The 19,302-nt window shown below is 37.5% G+C and overlaps 1 protein-coding gene across 2 annotated transcripts in view; it reads left to right on the top strand.

Moving 5' to 3' along the window:
- Window positions 1-17,513, top strand: part of LOC127663072 (A disintegrin and metalloproteinase with thrombospondin motifs 2-like) — a 269,588-nt gene extending 252,075 nt beyond the window's left edge. The window contains exons 15-21 of one of the 2 annotated variants that reach the window (XM_052154488.1): window positions 1,792-1,872; window positions 2,017-2,180; window positions 2,270-2,435; window positions 2,785-2,917; window positions 4,183-4,390; window positions 6,013-6,142; window positions 14,730-17,513. In XM_052154488.1, the coding sequence (XP_052010448.1) occupies window positions 1,792-1,872; window positions 2,017-2,180; window positions 2,270-2,435; window positions 2,785-2,917; window positions 4,183-4,390; window positions 6,013-6,142; window positions 14,730-15,796 (1,949 nt within the window). In that variant the 3' untranslated portion in view covers window positions 15,797-17,513. Of the gene's footprint in view, window positions 1-1,791; window positions 1,873-2,016; window positions 2,181-2,269; window positions 2,436-2,784; window positions 2,918-4,182; window positions 4,391-6,012; window positions 6,143-9,889; window positions 10,463-14,729 lie in introns of those variants that run through there. The other variant, XM_052154489.1, reaches the window with a different exon arrangement.
- Window positions 17,514-19,302: the final 1,789 nt, after the last annotated feature.

Here is a 19,302-nt window from a genome sequence, read left to right as displayed (position 1 = left end):
TTCTGCACATTAATCATTGCTCTTCACAATCACAAAAGTGACTAATTATGGTTTCAATATGGCGAATTTCTCCAAAAGGGGAGTAGTTTGCATCCCTGAAATTATCATGTTTATTTTCATGCATTTATTTATTTTGTGGAATTTGATAATTTTCCACAGCACACCTGACAATCTTTCACGGCTCACTAGTGTGCCACTTCATAGTGGTTGGGAAACACTGCAATAATATAATGCAATACAATGAGCTCAATGAAAAATTAATCCAAGAAGGCAGAAGAAGCAATAGAAACTTTGATTTTAAATATACTTTTATATATTAAAAACTTAAAAAGTTTCCATAAAAAAAAACTCAACTTTTGAGTTGAGGTCAACCAATATATTGGTTTTACCAAATACCAAGCAACTGTTGATATTTGTTTTGACCAAATATAAAAGCAACTATTGTTGTACCAATACATCAGCGCTGATAGTAGCTTTTTGAAACTATCGGTTATTGGCAAAATTCAAAGCCAATAGTTACAGAAAGTTTTTTATTATTATTATTCCTATTTTTATAGTTATAAAAAATGAGTGCTCCCAAGAGGTTTTGTTGTTAAGTAGAAATATGTTAATCATAATTTCAAGTTAATGTTCATGTTGATTTCTAGAGAAAAGGGAAACAAGTGGTTTGTATTAACGGATCTCTGAAGACATTGCTGATATTGATGAATGATCATTTAGTTGTTACTAAATACAGTCAGTCTTTTACTAGCCAATATGACATTTTTTACTTTGTAGTGGTTTGAGACAAAGTTTTTGAGACAAAGATTGCATGTTTTGTTTCCTGTTTGAGTTTGTGTGAGCTGGGAGCACAGGCTTTTCAAAATAATAGTTTCCATTGGATTTCGGACTTGTTTACAGTTAAAAGTCCTACATTATGGATCAAATCTTATTTTTATTATTGGGATTTTGGTTGCAAAACAAACTGCAAATGTGATTCTGTTCATTTTGGACTCCTGTAGCTTCTATGTCTATGCCTGTAAGGAATGAAAAAGATTATTTATTTTTTAACATTTCATAAATTGGTAGTTGGTACAACTTCAGGAAAGTAATTGAAAAGTGTGACCACAAAATGTATTTATGCACTTGTGCAGGGATCCATTCTGCAGGGTCTGAATGCAGCTTGTTTAGGGTCCAGACAAAGTCTAATGGGCTGAATAATCAGTTATCTGCCTTCTCTACCAGCCTGGTTATCGTATCAGTGAAATCCAATCTACTTTTGTGTCAAATAGCAAATCAGTCTGAATCAAAATCATTTTTATATTTCCACATCTAGAAATCACAAATGAATGGAGAGGTCATGGAAAAGTCATTAAAATGCATTGCTCAAAAGGGTGGGAACATTGTTGTTATGGTGTTATTAGCTTAGCATTATGCTAATGACAAACTCGAAGTTCCAATTCAGTCAACAAGGTTCCCTTTAAGCTAGTATGCTGCTATAGAGGACAGCTGCCTTTGTAGGCAATAGATAGCAAGGCAGCTCACTATGTTTTGGAACAGAGCTGTGGTCTCAAGTAGCCAGACCTTTGCATCTACATTAGCAAGCTTAAGCCATATTTAATCATTTTAATGCTTATGTTATGAAAGTTTATTAAAGTTGACTCATATACTAATTTTTATTATGAATGTTGTGTCCAGTTTTAACTGTCTGAATCTGCAATGTGTTACGGTATGTCTGCCATTTATTATGGTATGTCCTATATCTGAATATGTCCTGGAAAGGTTGTGCATTTAAAATCTGCATTTGTTTAGGTGTCATTAAAGTGCTTGAGGTTCCCAGAGGGGCGAGGCATGTCTTCATCCAGGAACTCAATGGGACTGCACACATTTTAGGTAAAACCTGATCATTTTCTTGAGTTTTTCACACATGCAATTTGTATTGATAAATTATTTGGTACGTAAGCAGTCACTGTTTTTGCTTCATTTATTAATAAAACAGCTTTCTCTCTGTCTCGCCATTTTGTCTTATCTGAATAGCTGTCAGGAATAAAGCATTAGGTGACTTCTTTCTCAACGCACACGGAGACTTTCCAGAGACGCGTTCTGTCATAGAGAAAGGTCTGGAGTGGGAGTATGAGAATAAAAACAGCAAGGACACCATTCAAACGAATGGACCCCTGAAAAACGATGTGGTTGTCATGGTAATCTCCTGTAGAATACATACATACAAGAGTGCACACACTCTTTTAACCTGTCTTAATCAGATGTTTGAATTATATTTGTGCTCTAGATCCGAATGCATGGGTCAGACAAGGTGAAGGTGTCGATCAAATACATTACTGATAATGACAGACTGAGTGATGGTGCCAATGAGAATAACATGGTCCCTGATAATGCTGTGCCATATTCCTGGGTGGTGAAGAGATGGACTCCCTGTTCCAAGACCTGTGGAGGAGGTAGTTCACAGTAAACCCACAAGGGGGCACTACAATCTCTTATTTTAAGAGTAGCTTAATATAGAAAGTCAAAATAATACTTTTGACTTAAGCCTTCATCAAGACAAGCCCTGCCTTTAAAATATTACTGACTTAGCATCAGTTGTCACCTGCCATATTATCTGACGAGCTCTTGATCCTTTCTAATGTAAGTCTATGGAATTCCTGTGTGTTTGGAGAGTTTGAATCGAAATTTGACAGAATTTATTGGCATTTCAGTTTTCTTTTAAGTAATTCTGATTATATTTCTCTTTTTACGTCTATGAAAAGTATTGCCATCATAAAGAATTTTGTATCTTCTAATTGCCAGGTATTCAGATGACGCGTTACGGCTGCCGTAAGAACGCTGAGTTGAGAATGGTCCATCGCAGATTCTGTGAGAAAATCAAGCAGCCTCCTCCACTGTTTCGAGACTGTTACCTGAGAGAGTGTGCTCAGCCCATGTGAGTGTGTGTGTGTGTGTGTGTGTGTGTGTGTGTGTGTGTGCAAAAGAATTCTCTTTCATTTTATGAGTTATCAGAATTTGAAGAAGACTATTATTTTTGTGTGATTATTTTAGTACTTTTCTTGGGGGTAAACCCATTACAAGTTACGTAATTATATATATGTATATATTTTTTTTTATGTGTTAAAGTACACATTACGTTTTGAATATACACCACTAAATCTGAGCTAATTTGTCAAATAAATACATACCTTTATTTAATGCATTTACCGACATATATGCCTATTACTGGAATCTCCCAACAATGTACACTACCAGTCAAATGTTTGGACACACCTACTAATTTGTATTACTATTTACCATACTTTAGAATTAACATTTAGAACTCTTCCTTCATTATATGGTCCAACTCATCCATATTTAAAATTATTAAATAAAAATGTAGCTTAAGCATAAGAAGTTATGCTATGATTATTTGTAAATGAAAAGCCAATTAGAGCCATCTTGCTGTTGTCATGATGTTGATCAGCACATGTTTTGCTCTCTGTCAGCTGTGGAACTAGAATCAACACAGAGTAACACAAAAGTATATAATGCTTTTCTTTAAAATATAGCAATATAAATGTTTTTTGTTGTTAGTATTTTTTATTATGATCCGTTTATATCATCTGGAGGAATGCAGTTATGTGCAAAAACTATTTTGTTTCTAGGACAAATGGTTCAAAAGATATGCGCAAAAGAAAAGTTAATTTTGCATGCTATGGTGCTAGAGAGTGTGTCCTAGAGACCGCGAATTTGGTATTGGGGCTATTTTTGCCCAGAAATTGCTCTTCACTTTAAAACATCTTAAACGCAATAACCAATCCCTCATGCAACTTTTAATACCATGATCTTATGAATATAAGACTTGTTGCTCTAATTTAAGACCTTTTTAAAGGCATTCATTTGCAAAACGGCAATTTAAAACCTTTTAAGACTTTTTCAGACCTGCAGAAACCCTTAAGTCATACACATCATATGATGAGTAAATGATGGGAGAGTTTTAATTTTTTGATGAACTGTCCCTTGAACCTTTGTGGATTGTAGTGTTCTGCTATTATAATCTATATCCAGCAGATGTCAGCAACAGGCTTCTCAAAACATATATAGATGTTGCAGGTGCTCAAAATTATGTTCTGTTCTTTCTTGCATCACACATGATATCATAGCACCTGTTTTGTTGGATAAACTGACTGTGCATTTTTGTGTGTTGACTGTATGTAGCTGGGTGGCTGGGGAGTGGGGTGAATGCAGTAAGTCTTGTGGGAAGATGGGCTCTCAGACACGCTCAGTACGCTGCGTCCAACCTCTGGGTGATGGCAAGTTCAAATCCATCCGCAGCCGTTACTGCAGTGATGAGCGGCCGGAGTCCCGCCGAGACTGCAATCGTAACCTGTGCCCTGCTGAGTGGAGACTGGGACCCTGGTCACAGGTACAAACAACTGGCTCACTAACAACACACTGTCTACTCTTTACTGTTACATGAACACACTCTGTATCGGTGGTCCTCAAACGTTTCAGACCAAGTACCACCTTTTATCAAATTATAACCTCCATGTACCACCTAGTCTCAATATTGTTCCCTCTCATTTTTTCCAGCATTGACATACAAATCTCCTTGAGTGCAAGCTTTAAAACTGTGAGCAACATACAGTACATGTTATGCCATATTTGATCAGTATCCTAGAATATTTTTCTAGTTATATATATATATATATATATATATATATATATATATATATATATATATATATACTGTATCATGGGGCTGCAAGACCCTCATCAGTCCCTTGACTGGGCCTATATCACATCTGTAGAAGGGCCCTGCCAGAGTATCATCAAAAACATGCATATACAGTATAACAATAGCAATGATAACAATTTCATTGCACATGATAATATAAAAATTTTGCAGTCCAATTCAAACACATAAATGCTAGTTATATTTTGGAATTTGGGGCAGTGTAAGATCTTCTGCGTTTCCATCCATGTGTTGAAAAAAAAAATAGTCACTTCCTGATATATTTATTTATATTTTATATAATTTTAATATATTTCACACTGGTGGCCAAAAGTTTGGAATAATGTACAGATTTTGCTGTTTCAGAACGAAATTGGTACTTTAATTCACCAAAGTGGCATTCAGCTGTTCACAAACTATTGTCAGGACATTACTGATGTAAAAAACAGCACCATCACAATTTGAAAAAAGTTATTTTTGATCTAATCTTGACAGGCCCCATTTCCAGCAGCCATCACTCCAACACTTTATCCTTGAGTAATCATGCTAAATTGCTAATTTGGTACTAGAAAATCACTTGCTATTATATCAAACACAGCTGAAAGCGATGTTTTTTTAAATGAAGCTTAGCATTGTCTTTGTGTTCATTTTTGAGTTGCCACAGTATGCAATATGCATGTCTTAAAGTCAATATTAGGCCAAAAATGGCTTTCTATAGAAATAGTCAGTAAATCATTGTTTTGAATAATGAACGCTAAACAATGCTTGAAACTGCTAAAAAAACTGAAGATTTCATAAAAAGGTGTGTACTACAGTCTTCAAAGACAAAGGATAACTGGCTCTAACAAGGACAGAAAGAGATGTGGAAGGCCAAATGTACAACTAAACAAAAGGATAAGTACATCAGAGTCTCTAGTTTGACAAATAGATGCCTCACATGTCCTCAGCTGACAGCTTCATTGAATTCTACCCACAACCACATCTATGGCAAGTGCAACAGGAAGTATCTGGACAAACTGACAGCTAGAATGCCAAGGATCTGGAAAACTTTTATTGCTGCATGTCAAGGAGTTTTTGATGAGAACTCTTGAAATAATAAAAAAAATTTATATCTAATTGTAATAGTAATTGTTCACGTTATTAATGACCTGACTATACATTGTGATCAGTTGGTGAATAAAAGTACCAATTTCTTTCCATTAGAGCAAATTCTGTACATTATTCCAAACTTTTGGCCGCCAGTATATATATATATATAAACCTTATGTAACCTTTATTCTAATGTTTCACTTGGTGTGTGTACCCTTTTGTAGTGCTCAGTATCATGTGGTAATGGGACACAGGAGAGGCAGGTGCTTTGCCACACCCATGACAACACCATTGGACTCTGTCTGGACTCTAAACCAGCTGCATTCAGACCCTGCAGAATGGATCCCTGCCCAAGTGCGTAAATACATTTTGTGGTCCCACTTTTCGACTTTCATTAATAAGTCATAACAACCACAATAACATATCAGTACATTCAAATTTAGAGTCAACATGAAACATGCAACATATTTCAGAGTGAAACAGGATTTTCAACAAGAAAATCTAGGACGGGTCAAGGTTGTATTCAAATTGCAAAAGTGCTTTTTACATCCCACAGTGGAGCATGGTGATTGGAGAGAGGTTGACGGGACTGCTCATTCCATTCAACTCAAAAATTTGGAATTTCTAACTTCCTACTTGCAATAAAAATAGACTGATGTCTCTGCGGAACACAAATGGGCATTCCCTTTCGATTAGGTTCACTCAACATTGCGACTTCTTCAGCGGGCGGGACCTTCTCTGCAGACACGGAAGAAGACCTGGTGCATGCCCTACTCGTCGCATGGTCAGATCAGAGGGGCTGCCGATCTCACCACGGTGGACCACGCTGAGGAAAAGGGCAATCTAAAACTTCCCAGGTAAAAGAGGCGGTTGCAGCCCACCTCTGCCAGGCTACTGGAAGACTCGCTCTACTCATCCCTCTAAGCCATGTTGACTGAGGTCTGCACTGGCTGGAAGGACTTATATGGCAATGGGCCAGGCTGGATCAGCACTCCACAGTATTGCAGTGCTCCAGATTTTCCAGGCCAAGCTTCTCAAACAAATAGACAGGCAAGGCTCTGATCCAGAACTGTTCAAATGCTCTGCACCGCTATAGACTTGATGCTGCTCTGGCCATCGGAAAAGTGATGAGCAACCTAGTGGTTCTAGACTGACATGTCTGGCTGACTCTCATTGAAATGTGTGATGCAGAGAAAGCCGCCCTCCTCGACACCCCAGATTCGCCAACTGGCATGTTTGTCAAAGGTGTGGAATGCTTTGCAGAGCACTTTATCGTGCCGCAAAGGCAATTGCAAGCGATGGGGCACTTCCTGCATAAGAGAAGCAGCTCTTCCTCTCACCCAGCCCGCTCCCACTCTACTAAGGGTCAGAAGGAAGGAAGAGGAGTGTGGAGGAAACCAGAGCCCGCTATTCTTTTCGGCCTAGACCCAAAAAGGCCCAATTAATTTTCCCACAGCAGTTCGTAAGGACCGGAATGTTTCACAAAATGCTGTTCATGTGTGTTGCATTCAAATAAAGCTCTATCTTCTATAGCAAGGTAATTGATGGGTCCAATGTCCCGTTACATGAACATGTGGTGGGCCCTCAGGGATGTGTTCAACTGGGTGCCAAAAACGATTGGTTTACGATCCAGTGTATAACCGTATCCAGTATACGGTTCTGTCATGAGATGCTCCGCTTTTATGGGCAGAAATTCACATTCTTCTCCCAAAGAACATGTTAAAGATTGTTCCGAGCTGCCACACCGACAAAGTGTTTTACAGCTGCTATTTTCTAATTCCCAAAAAAAACGGCGGGCTTAGGCCCGTTCTAAATCTGAGACGTTGAATTGTGAGTTTGCAAAGTGCCCATTCAAGATGATAACGCAGATAGCTCGCCACATTGAATCTGAACGGTGTGCACATTTTGAATTGTCTTGACGATTGGCTATTACTATCCTGATCAAAGGCTTTGCTGTGCGGGCACAGAGACTTACTACTTTACCATTTGAACAGCCTAGACCTCGATGTCAACTGGGCAAATAGCACATTTTCTCCCAGCCAACAGATCTCCTTTTTTGGAGTCCGACTTGACTCTATGAGCATGTGTGCACTCCTTACAAGCAAACATGTTCAGATCATTCTTCAGTGTCTCTCTCAGTTCAAATTGGAGAAAACATTTCCACTAAAGTCATTTAAAAAAATGCTGGGTTTCATAGCGGCAGCATCTGCCACCATACCATTAGGTCTTTTACACATAAGGCCTCTCCAGTGGTGGCTCAAGCATCTCATACCACGACATGTCTGGTGTAAGGGGCGCATTGGTATAACTCACCACTGTCTGGCTGCTATAGCACCATTGACAGCTCCAGCCTTTTGCCAGCAGGATGTTATGATAGGTCAGGTTTTCAGGTGAAAATTGCACTGATGCGTCCAACACAGGCTGGGGCACGTTGTGTGACGGACGCCGGCTCTCAGCACCTGGACAGGCACATCAACGCCTGGAACTGCTAGCTGTCTCCCTAGCCTTGAAGGGTTTTCATTCCGACATAGTGAATAACCACATTATGATTCGTTCGGACAATATGGCGTACATAAATCGCATATCCGATCGCTATAAATGATGAGCCTGGCGCAGCGCCTCCTCCTGTGGAGCAAGTACCATCTCCTCTCCCTATGTGTGACATTTGTCCTAGGCTGCCTGGACTGCGAAGCGGACCTTCTATCTTGCCAGGGAGCGATGCTGGTAATTGAGACATCATCCTTAGATGGTCCCCTCTAGTATTCCATGTCCCAAGCCCATCTAGGGGTGGACACCATGGCCCACAAATGGCTTGCGAAAAGCAAGTAAGCATTTTCCCCGGTTTTCCTCTTCCATTCTGCCATCTGCAAAGTCGGAAAGGACAAGGAAACAGTTCTGTTGGTTGTGCCGAAATGGCAAATCAGTCCATATTTCCGGAGATGATGGAGATACTGGACGTTCCTCCATGGTAAATACTGCTGAGAATGGACCTCCTCTCTCAAGCACAGAACACAATCAGGCATCCCAAGCCAGAGCTCTGGAACCTGCAGGAATTGGCTCAGTCAGTAGTGAATCTTGCAGGCTAGAGCACCATTCATGAGATGCCTCTATGCACTTAAATGGCGTGTGTTTTCAAATTGCTGCTCTTCAAGTGGCAAGGACCCAGTGAATTGCTCCATAGCTGAGATCCTTACATTCCTTCAAGAGAGACTGGACACAGGACTTACCCTTTCAACGCTTAAGGTCTATGTAGCAACTATCTCTGCATATCACTCCCCAGAACCTGGCTCCTCTGTAGGCAAACCTGATCTAATCATAAAGATATTTAAGTGAGCGAGGCGCTTACTTTAGTAGTTTAACCAACAATTCAAGGTTGGAATGGACTACGAGAATAAAGATCTTTCACATAAATTTTGTTTGAAGTGTTTCCGTATGTAGGTCGATCCCTACGTCTACCCCTTGGGAAATGAGCAGAGGTTCCCTTTTTTTGATTAGTGGGTTGAAAAACACCCATTCAGGTTTGAAAATGCCCACTGATTGGGAAAGTCCCACTTTTGTTCTGCAGAAACCTATACATTACAGATTTCTGACATTCATAAATCCATAACTCTGAATTCTGGAACGCAGCATAAGAGGGGTTTGCGACATCAGCCAATAATGAAAGTCATTTTTAGAAGTAAATCAAGTAATTACATTTACATCAATGAAAATTAAGAGAAAGATTTATTTTTCTTTGGAATAACCTGCACAAATTAATATTTTACTGTAAGACCAGGAACATGCTTTAAGTACATGTTTAAGAAAATATGGTCACTTTGATTTCATGTTGATGGAGAATATACTGTATGAATATTAATTCATACAGTTAATTCTGATTATTTGAATGTACATTTCCTAATGATCTGTTGATCTCTTGAGCCTGCTTGATAACATAATATTATTAGCTGTATTCATTTTGTGCACATTTCATCACTAATTACAAACTAATTTATTAGACTTGAATGAATTCACTAATATAGTTGATGTTTCTCTTTCTCTCTCACGCTCTGTTTCCTTCGCTTTCTCCTTGATCGCATTCACTCCTCTTCCTGCGCACAGCAGGAAGCACTTCCGACTTCAACAAGCATGGTAACTTCCTGATACAGTGGCTGTCACGTCACGACCCCAAATACCCTGTGCAGAGGATGTCAAGTAAAGCATCTCTCTCCAGCCATGTTGTCGCTCTGCGCTATCTGACCTCTCTCAGCTGGACCATCCCTCTGTCACTCTGCCTGGCTTTCCAAGGCAAACTCCCCTGACTGCCTCCCTTTTCCGAGGCTTGCACGCTTCTCTTTCCTGGGTGGTGGTCCTCTTCTACGGGGCGTTTCCGATAGGGGGAGGTCTCTCTGTTTCTCTCTCTCTCTCTGTCTCTCGCTCTATCTCTCTCTCTCCTTTGTGGAGCTCTGTGTTGTGAATGCTGGCCAGTAAGAAATTGTTGACAAAACAAAACATTTTACAAATTTGTTAAATGAGGGCATTTGTAATTGGTCAGGGACCTTGTGGAGCTAACGATTGCTGAGGTTTATGCTGGACAAAGCATTGTTGTGTATCACTGCCCTCTGAAAGATGTTTCCATGTGGCTCAAGCTCTTAAGGCAGCAGCCGTTTTGAGGCGCTGCTTGAGCTGCAGGTATGAAGGGTAAAAAATTAAAAAGAAAATGGCTAAAAGAAAAAAAAGCAAAAAACAAATATAAAGCTTTATTGTGAATGTGAACTTGTCACAATGAGGAACTCTTTGCTAAGTGCTCATTTCACATCCTAGTTCATTCTGGAAAACCGATGGGACAAAAACCCATTTACATAAACAAAGAAGATTATAGAATACATAACCTGTTAAAATAGGACGTACTGTTGAAACGCAATCATACGCGTTGGTGGCCGATGGTGAACAAGATGTCGAACTTGATAAAACAGGGTCGCTTTACTACACATGAAGGAATGCCATAACCACCTCATCCTCCATCCTCTCTTTGACTGTTAATGAATTCAATAAATGCAGCTTATTTGTGCTTGCAATCTTTAAACAGACATATAAATATATTTGTATTAATATATGACTATAAATCTATATGGGTACCAATAATATGAAATATTAATAAATTGTTTTTCCATGAATAAGCTGTAGCTTATTAGCCTAACATTTTGACTGCTATATTAATCGCTTTAATTCTTGACTGTTACGTGTATTTTTTTATTGATTTTACATAAATACAGAACTATTGCTATTTGATAACAGAAGTTCAGTGTTCGGGGGAAGGGGAAAGATCTGTTGTTATGCAGGACTTGCTCAGCCGTTTTTTCAGAGAGAAGTGGTTTAATTTTTGTTGAATTAATCTAGAGTGAGAGGTTCACCTTGTTTCATGCATATCACATATCCAGGCATGAGAGTTTTTATGTGTCACACCTTTGTGTGAGTGTGAGTGTGTGTGTGTGTGTGTGTGTCAGGGTGGGGGTGGGTTTGGGTTGTTTATGAGAACTTTTATTTTAGGTTACAAACTGGTAATTACAAATATATTATGCTATAAATGTGGTTTATGAGGACATTTCTAGTATCCCCATAATTCAAATTGATAAAAAAAATACTAAACTATGTTTTATTGAAAATGTAAAAATGCAGAAAGTTTTTTGTGAGGGTTAGGGGATATAATCTATAGTTCATTCAGTTTAAAAATCATTATGTCTGTGGAGAGTCTTCATAAGGATAGCCGCACCAATGTGTGTGTGTGTGTGTGGGGGGCAGGTTTAAGTGGTTTATGGGGGCATTAAACCACTTAAAGGTTTAAGTGGTTTATGGGGGCATTTTTTAGGTTACAAACAGGTAATTACAAGGGTATTATGCTATAAATGTGGTTTATGACGACAATTCTAGTGTCCCTATAAATCAAATCACTTAAAAATACTAAATGCTGTTTTTTTTGAAAATGCAGAAAGTTTTTTGTGATGTAAGGTTTAGGGGTAGGATTAGGGTATTGAATCTATAGTTCATGGAGTATAAATATAATTATGTCTATGGAGAGTCCTCATAATGATAGCTGCACCGACGTGTGTGTGTGTGTGTGTGTGTGTGTGTGTGTGTGTGTGTGTGTGTGTGTGTGTGTGTGTGCGTGCTTGCGCCAGCATGCATTTTTACAACGGTTACCAGTTGCCATACGAAAGACACATAAATATACCTCATGGACCTTCATCCACATCCGGACAAATTTTTCCGGGGGGGGGGCATAGAGGCTAAGAAAAATGCCTTATACTACATTTGAATGTATCGGCATTTATCTGTGAAAGCGATGGCTTAGCACACAGAAACTTGGTTTGCCGATCGAAATCAGAGGCAGCTTCAGACAAAACGTGAAATAGAACCAACCTGTCAACCAGTCGTTATACACATCCAAAAATGGTGGCTAACCCATTGGATATGGAGAGTGTTTTAATGGAAACCAACACTTGACATCTCTTTATCACTTCAAATTCATCATTGTATCGTGAAACACATTTTTGTTGTGACTATGTAGCGAGCTGTCCGAATTTTCATGCTCAAAGCCGTGGAGACAACTCAAGGAAAAGCCAGACCTTGCAGTGGGATACTGTAAATAAACATTGGTGTTTACTGTATTTAATAACGTTTATGACTGTTATATCCTTACTTATAAGAAAAACATGCTTATATACTATGAGTAACTGTCATGTTACTTCACTGGCCTAACTGCGTCTTGGCTGGCTGTTGTGGGGGTAAAATGTCTGGGAAAAATTCAGATGGACATAACGTGCACTGCGTCTATATGCACTTTGATTTATCAGGGAAACTTTATTAATGTTTTGTAAATGTTTAATATATGACACTTATATGTGCCATGACAATTTTTACATCATCATGGAAATCCTGTATTTTATTTATCCAATGAACTATTTATTTATTTATCTATCTACCTGTTCATCTGAATTACCAATGGTTTAAATGTTCTCAAAGTACTAGAGTGTTTATCCAAATTTACTGTGAACTTGTACCTTTCAATACAGTTTATTTATTTTTCTGAAGAAGAAATCTATCTGTATGTTTAATGGGGGTGTGCATTTCATGGTTTCAGTTTCTGTCATGATCAACTCCAAAAGTAGGAATAAAAAAGTGTTATAAAAACAGAAATATAGATTTTCTCTGCTCTTTTTCCTACTGTATATTGTCACTCTGCTTTTGTCTGCTCCTCTGTAAAGGTGGGATATTTTAAAATTACTTTAAACATGCTTTTTTTTATCATGTATTATTTTTGGTATAGTGATAGACTGATGTATCGAACAGGGCTGCATTTCCCAAAAGCATCGCAGCATAGCGTAGAAGTGATCGTACATATAATATATATGCTCTTGAGTAATCGTAGAGTGCATAAGGAGACAGACTGGTGCAGTCTACTGCAGGGCAACAAGAAATTACACCTAAACTTAATATAGTTAATGTTGCGATGCTTACACATTATACAGTGTACAATGGGACTTTAGTAAAAGATGATCTTTTATATATATATATATATATATATATATATATATATATATATATATATATTATCAAATATGATTAATGTCTCCACTGACCGTGGAAGCTTGCAGATACATTTTTTAAATACTAATCATTGCAACCACACATCAGATGAACAAAAGTGAAAAAGTGATTGTCTAAAATTAATAGATTATTCTGCACAAAATTAGGCTGAATATTTTTTAATTTGAATTTTTCTTCAAAAACATTGTATTGGCAAGGTGAATTTCAAGTATTCATAAAGTTATGCAAAAACTATAAGAAGTAATGGAACTTTATGAACAAAAAGCAACATTTAGGAAGCATGTAAAGCACATTCTTGTGTATTCATGTTAAGTACATTTTTGGTAAAGTGCACATTAAAAAAAGTAAAAAAACAAAACAAAACATGTTACCTTGCACATAGGGATTGCACTTAAGGTCTAAGATGCATCGTTATTAGGAAACACAGTCCAGACCGATGAATCAGCATACATTTAGCCATTGTGTGATTATCAGCACTGGCCGATAACCATACTCGCTTCACTGATTGTGAAGTCTAAATTGTGTAAATTAAGTGTTCATTTCATATCATGCAATGTTGTGTACCTCTTCTCAGCTGTTATTACATTGTATTATGTATTTATCAGCAACATATTGGTCTTCTTGCACTCTTAATATGTATCAGCCATCCATCAATTCTTTTTTTTGTATTTTTGGATCTTGTGAGATGTGGTAGCAATGAAAATGATGCCAACAAATAAACCACATTTAAAAGGAAGTATAAACTGTTAACTGCATTTTAACTGATCATTCATCTTAACATCCATTAGTCCTTTAATATACATTCCTTACTCAGATGTTTATGTTCAGTTCATAAGTTTCTGCATTTGTTTTATTGTTTTCTGGCACTCTGTTTCATCTAATGCTTCTCTTAAATTTGTTTCAATTTCTATTTCTGCTTATTTCTGCAATGTTCAAAAATACACTTGTAAGATGTGTGCAAACATAAAATGAGCTTAGAGAGCACGTTTCATCTGCTTACATAGCTTCATATATCATAAATAAATAGTTCACACAAATATGTAATTTTGTCATCATTTATTCAACAGTTGTTGTTCCAAAGTTTTTTTTACTTGCTTTCTTCCATGGAACACAATAGCAGATGTTAGGCAAAACATTAGCCTGAATCATTATTCACCTTCATTGAATGGAAAAAATATCTAATAAAAGTGAATATTGACTAAGTTTATCAGTCCAAAACATTATGCCTAACATTTCATACAGGTTTGAAACAATAGGAGTAATTACATAATTTACATTTTTGGGTGAACTATCTTCATATATTCAGCATGCATATTATCTTCAGGCAGTCTTCAGCATTTCCTTTCTTGTCTTGCAGGACAGCGTTGTCATGGTGACCGTTCTGCGTTCTGTCGTATGGAGGTGCTTCAGCTGTATTGTCACCTGCCGGCCTTCCAGCGCATGTGCTGTGAGTCCTGCAGGGCTGGGAATTCTACAAAGAACACTGTGACCATAAGTAAGCCACTGTCAACATCAAAAACATCCAACAAAGGACGATACACCTCCACCACGACCCATAGTCCCACACGCACCACCACAGTTTATTCTCATAAACACCAGTGGACCTCCACAATCACCTTTGAGTCATCTACACAAGGGAAAAATGCCACTTCAGTGGGCTCACCTTGGTTATATACAGCCTCAGCAAAAACAACAGGTACTCAAGGATACACAACAGCTCCCATTCACCAATATACCACAACTCCCGTCCAGGCACACGCTACTCCAGATTTTTTGACAGAACAGAGCACATCTTTTGCCATTCCTACAACAAGTCCCAATTTCATATCTACATCTGGAATTGACATGACAAACAGCACCAAATCTTTTAGCACTATTGGCCCCATCATTGTCAATGATGTGAACAACCTTACCATCATTCCCAGTACCACTGCCCGGTCCCAAGAGTTTAATGCCAACAGTAATGCACCACATGTGGATAATGGTACAGTTTTGCAGTCAACCACAACGAATGGTACTAATGCAAAAGAATTAACCACCTCAGCCTGGTTTGATGGCAACATCACAACTACCACTGAAGAACCAACTCCCATGGCATCAACTTCCATATTCACAACTTCCAGTAAACTACAGTCAAACATAACAGCATTGAGCAAAACTACGTCTTTAACTGCAACATTACTGATGACAACAACAGAGAAGATGAGCAGACAACCGAATAAAGTCAAAGAAACAAATGAGAGCAATGCTATTGACATACCTTATCAAATAATCCTGTTGGACAATGAGTTTGCTCAGAATAACATCATCCCCAGGAGAGGGCGCGTGTTTCTGCGTGAGAGAACACGAAATAAGCGCATCCAGGAGCTACTTGAGGAGAAGCGAATCTTTTTGAGACGGATGAAAAGAGCGCAGGGGATGTGAACCCTTTGTAGTTTCTCTAATAGAGATAATTGGCGCTCTTCCCACACGCTCTTTTAATAACATGCCAAACTGATCGTTGTGGAACCAAACCAATAGCAAATGTTTTCACAGTTGATTTGAACCTCGATTAAGTCCCTTTTGGAGTTTAAGGGTTCCCTTGGTTCATGGAAAACCTGGAAATATTAGGGAATTTGTGATTTCCAGGCCTGGAAAATAGATGGAAATTAGAAGAATCATAAAATGCTACAGAAAAATGGAAATTTCTTCCTGCCTGGTCTCATAGAGTGAATGTTACTATAACTACATGGTTGCAAAATGAGTTTTACGTGGCTCGTTTTACATATCCTAGCACATTCATGGTTAAATGTACACTAGAGGTGCTACAATAAAGTTTTACTGCCTTTTACAAAAATCACATGTAAAACTCAGTTCATAAACTATTTTTCACTCTGTTCCTCCCTATCTAATGACATCTAAACACTTTTACTATAACACAGAACTTATACGGCAAATTATTTTATAATTTCACCTTGGAACTGCCGAGATACGTGTAAGGAGCCATGTATTATCATTTTGTATGCAATGTCGTCACAGTTGCATCATTTTTATAAGGTCAGGCTGATTTCTACAGTTAATCAAAATTGTTCTCATTGTGCTCAATTCAAATATTTAATTGATTAGAAATTGTTCTTTATGAGGGCAGTTTCCAAAAAAAAACTTTAAATCGTTATCAATAAATCACAATGGACTATAAAGATGTGGGAACCCTTGGGTTTTCCCTAAAGGAATTTCTAATTCAAAGTGATTTATCAGTTTAAAATGCTAGAAAGAGAATGAGGTGAATAATCTTTTGCACAAATATATGCTTCTCAACATGCTTTCGCCCAAATATGCTAAATGACAGATATAAACAAAAGGCACATACTGATTTTCCACAAAATGAGTATAAGGTATAAGGGCATTGTGGGTAAATTAGCTTAGAAATATTGTAATATTTTATTCAGTTGTCACCAGTCTGAAATTAACATGTGGCTACTTCATGTTTCAGCTGCAAATTTATTTGAATATAACAGTTTTGATCATTCTTCACAGGGTATAATATACGGCACCTTTGGGGAGAGATGTGGAGGTTTGATTATATAAATGAGGGTCAGAGGGTGAATCTGTAACCCCTTAATTTAAAAGGTCTTTCTCTGATTTGGGAAAGAATGCCACTAAAATAGCCCATTTGTAGCAGAGATGACAATCAGAGTCTTTTTAGACAGGCATGACATAGTTTAGAAGAAAAACATTTGTTTTCAATTTCTGTAGGTGTTCTCTATAGATTTTTACCTACATCAACATCTCCTCTGTTCTGACTGTATCTATAGTAAGAAAACATTACAAGGTTACTTACTGACAAGTCATTTGACAAGAAAAAATCAGGGATGCACCATATGTGTTCAAATTGTAATTGTATGCTTGTGAATTATGTTTGCTGTCACCAGTATGCAACCTTTTGTTGAAGCTTTTGCCAAAACACGTCAATGTGATGTATATTGTTATTGTTGAGATATTGTTATGTTATAAGAATGATCTACACCCCTTACCACATCCTGAAAAATCCACCATTTCCTATTGTGAAAAGTAGAAATAAAATGTCAAAAACAGAAATAAATGTTCTATACTGCAAAAAGATTTTTCACTGCTTCTAATTTTCTTAAACAAAAATATAGCATTCAGTTTAATATGAAAATGATGTTAGCATCAACTACTGTAAATAGATGGTAAATGTTTATTTTCTCCTTCAATCTTCCGCAAAATAAAATGTCAGAGGCTAATGACTAATACTAATGAATTATTACTGCAACAGACATTATCTCACATTAAAGAGTCTTCTCTTGTAAAAATCGTCTTGTGATTAAACCTAAATTCTTTTCATATTATTAAAACTTTTGATATTTAGTATAAATATTTAGTAATGATATAAAAGCTCAAACTAGCATCTCAAATAATTTATTGTTGCTGCTTCACAGTAAATGTTGGTTACATGTTAAATAATTTTGTTCTTTAGGACACACTTTACAGCGGTTTTATTGTCATCTAAATTAAATATGCAGCCAATAAAATGGATACAAAATAATGAGATGAGAAGTACAGAGGCTTTTTGTTTTTTGTAAAATGATTCCTCAAGTCCTTAAGAATGAACTGGGCCAATTAGAACAGAGAAAATTACAGTTGAACCTCTGATGTGCCTCCTCTCCTCACTTCCTCTTCATTAGCTTTTAATCCTCATAGCAGTAGTGAAAATCTGGATGGACCAGCCTGTCTTTACTGATTTATGAGAGAGAGGAAACAAAAAGAAGAGGACCTATAAAACAGAAAAATCTCAAATGATATCTCTATAATATCTTTATTGTTTCTCCTAGACAGCAATGACATTAATTGAAGAGCAAATAAAGAAAATGTCTCCATATCAGATGAGAAAAATACCTCAGTAATTTCACAATTCTTCTCAAAAGTGAACAATTTCAAAAACTTCTCAAGTGTGCCAAGAGTCTTATATCAAAAGTCAGATATTTTAATATGAAAATTTCTCATCAAATTCTTCAACACCATTGTCTGACTAACTTGGTGACTAACTCCCTTGCTTGGGGTAAATGGCCTCTAGGTATAGTTATATATTATATTGATATAGTTTAGATAATCTCACGGTTCTGGCTTATCTGCTGGTTCCTTTTGTTCACCTGTGTTTTCCATTGCCACCGAAACGGAGCAATCAGCGTTTGCGCCTCTCACAAGGTAATCACCTCCACCTGTGTGTCATTACCGTTGTGTATTTATTTCATGCCTCGTCAAGTCACCAGATTGTTCCGTTTTGTTTTTCGTGTGCAGTCTTGTCTTCCTGTCTGTCTGTTTTCACCTTGTTTTCTCTCAGTGTTTTCCAGTGTGGATTCAGTGGTTACTTCTCCTGGTTTCACCTGTTGGATTTAACGTATGGACATTTGATCTGACTGTTACTGCTCTGTGGATTACTCACCTCATCACTGTTATCATCCTCACACCATTCCTCATCCGGGTGTCCCAGTTCATCACTGACATCATTGTCACTCACCTCTCTGCAACCAGGACCTGGTTTTTAGTCATCAATTCATTATTACATTCATTTGTGTTTCAATAAACTGTTTTCATTTTCATTCCCCTCATTTGGGTCCTTTCTTAAACCAGAGGTGCCTGGAGCTGGTCGGCCATATGCACTGTGTGTACCGACTGACCTGAGAAACATTTACACTCAGAATATTTAATCAATCATGAAATGTGTCCCGTATTTCAGTTGGCTGTTTAAACAAACTAGAAATGCCCAATTTGTGAATGAATAATTATAATTAGTCGGTTCTTTTCAGTGAATTGAAATTCTTTTTAATATGTTCTTTTTAGTGAATTGGAAATTCTTTTTAATATGTTCTTTTTAGTGAATTGGCCAGACGGGCTTTGAGAAAAGTCTGGCTCAAGACTTCAATGAATTC

This window comes from Xyrauchen texanus, chromosome 23 (assembly GCF_025860055.1).
Source record: "Xyrauchen texanus isolate HMW12.3.18 chromosome 23, RBS_HiC_50CHRs, whole genome shotgun sequence".
Classification (NCBI taxonomy): Eukaryota; Metazoa; Chordata; class Actinopteri; order Cypriniformes; family Catostomidae; genus Xyrauchen; species Xyrauchen texanus.
This window is presented reverse-complemented; position numbering and strand designations above follow the sequence as displayed.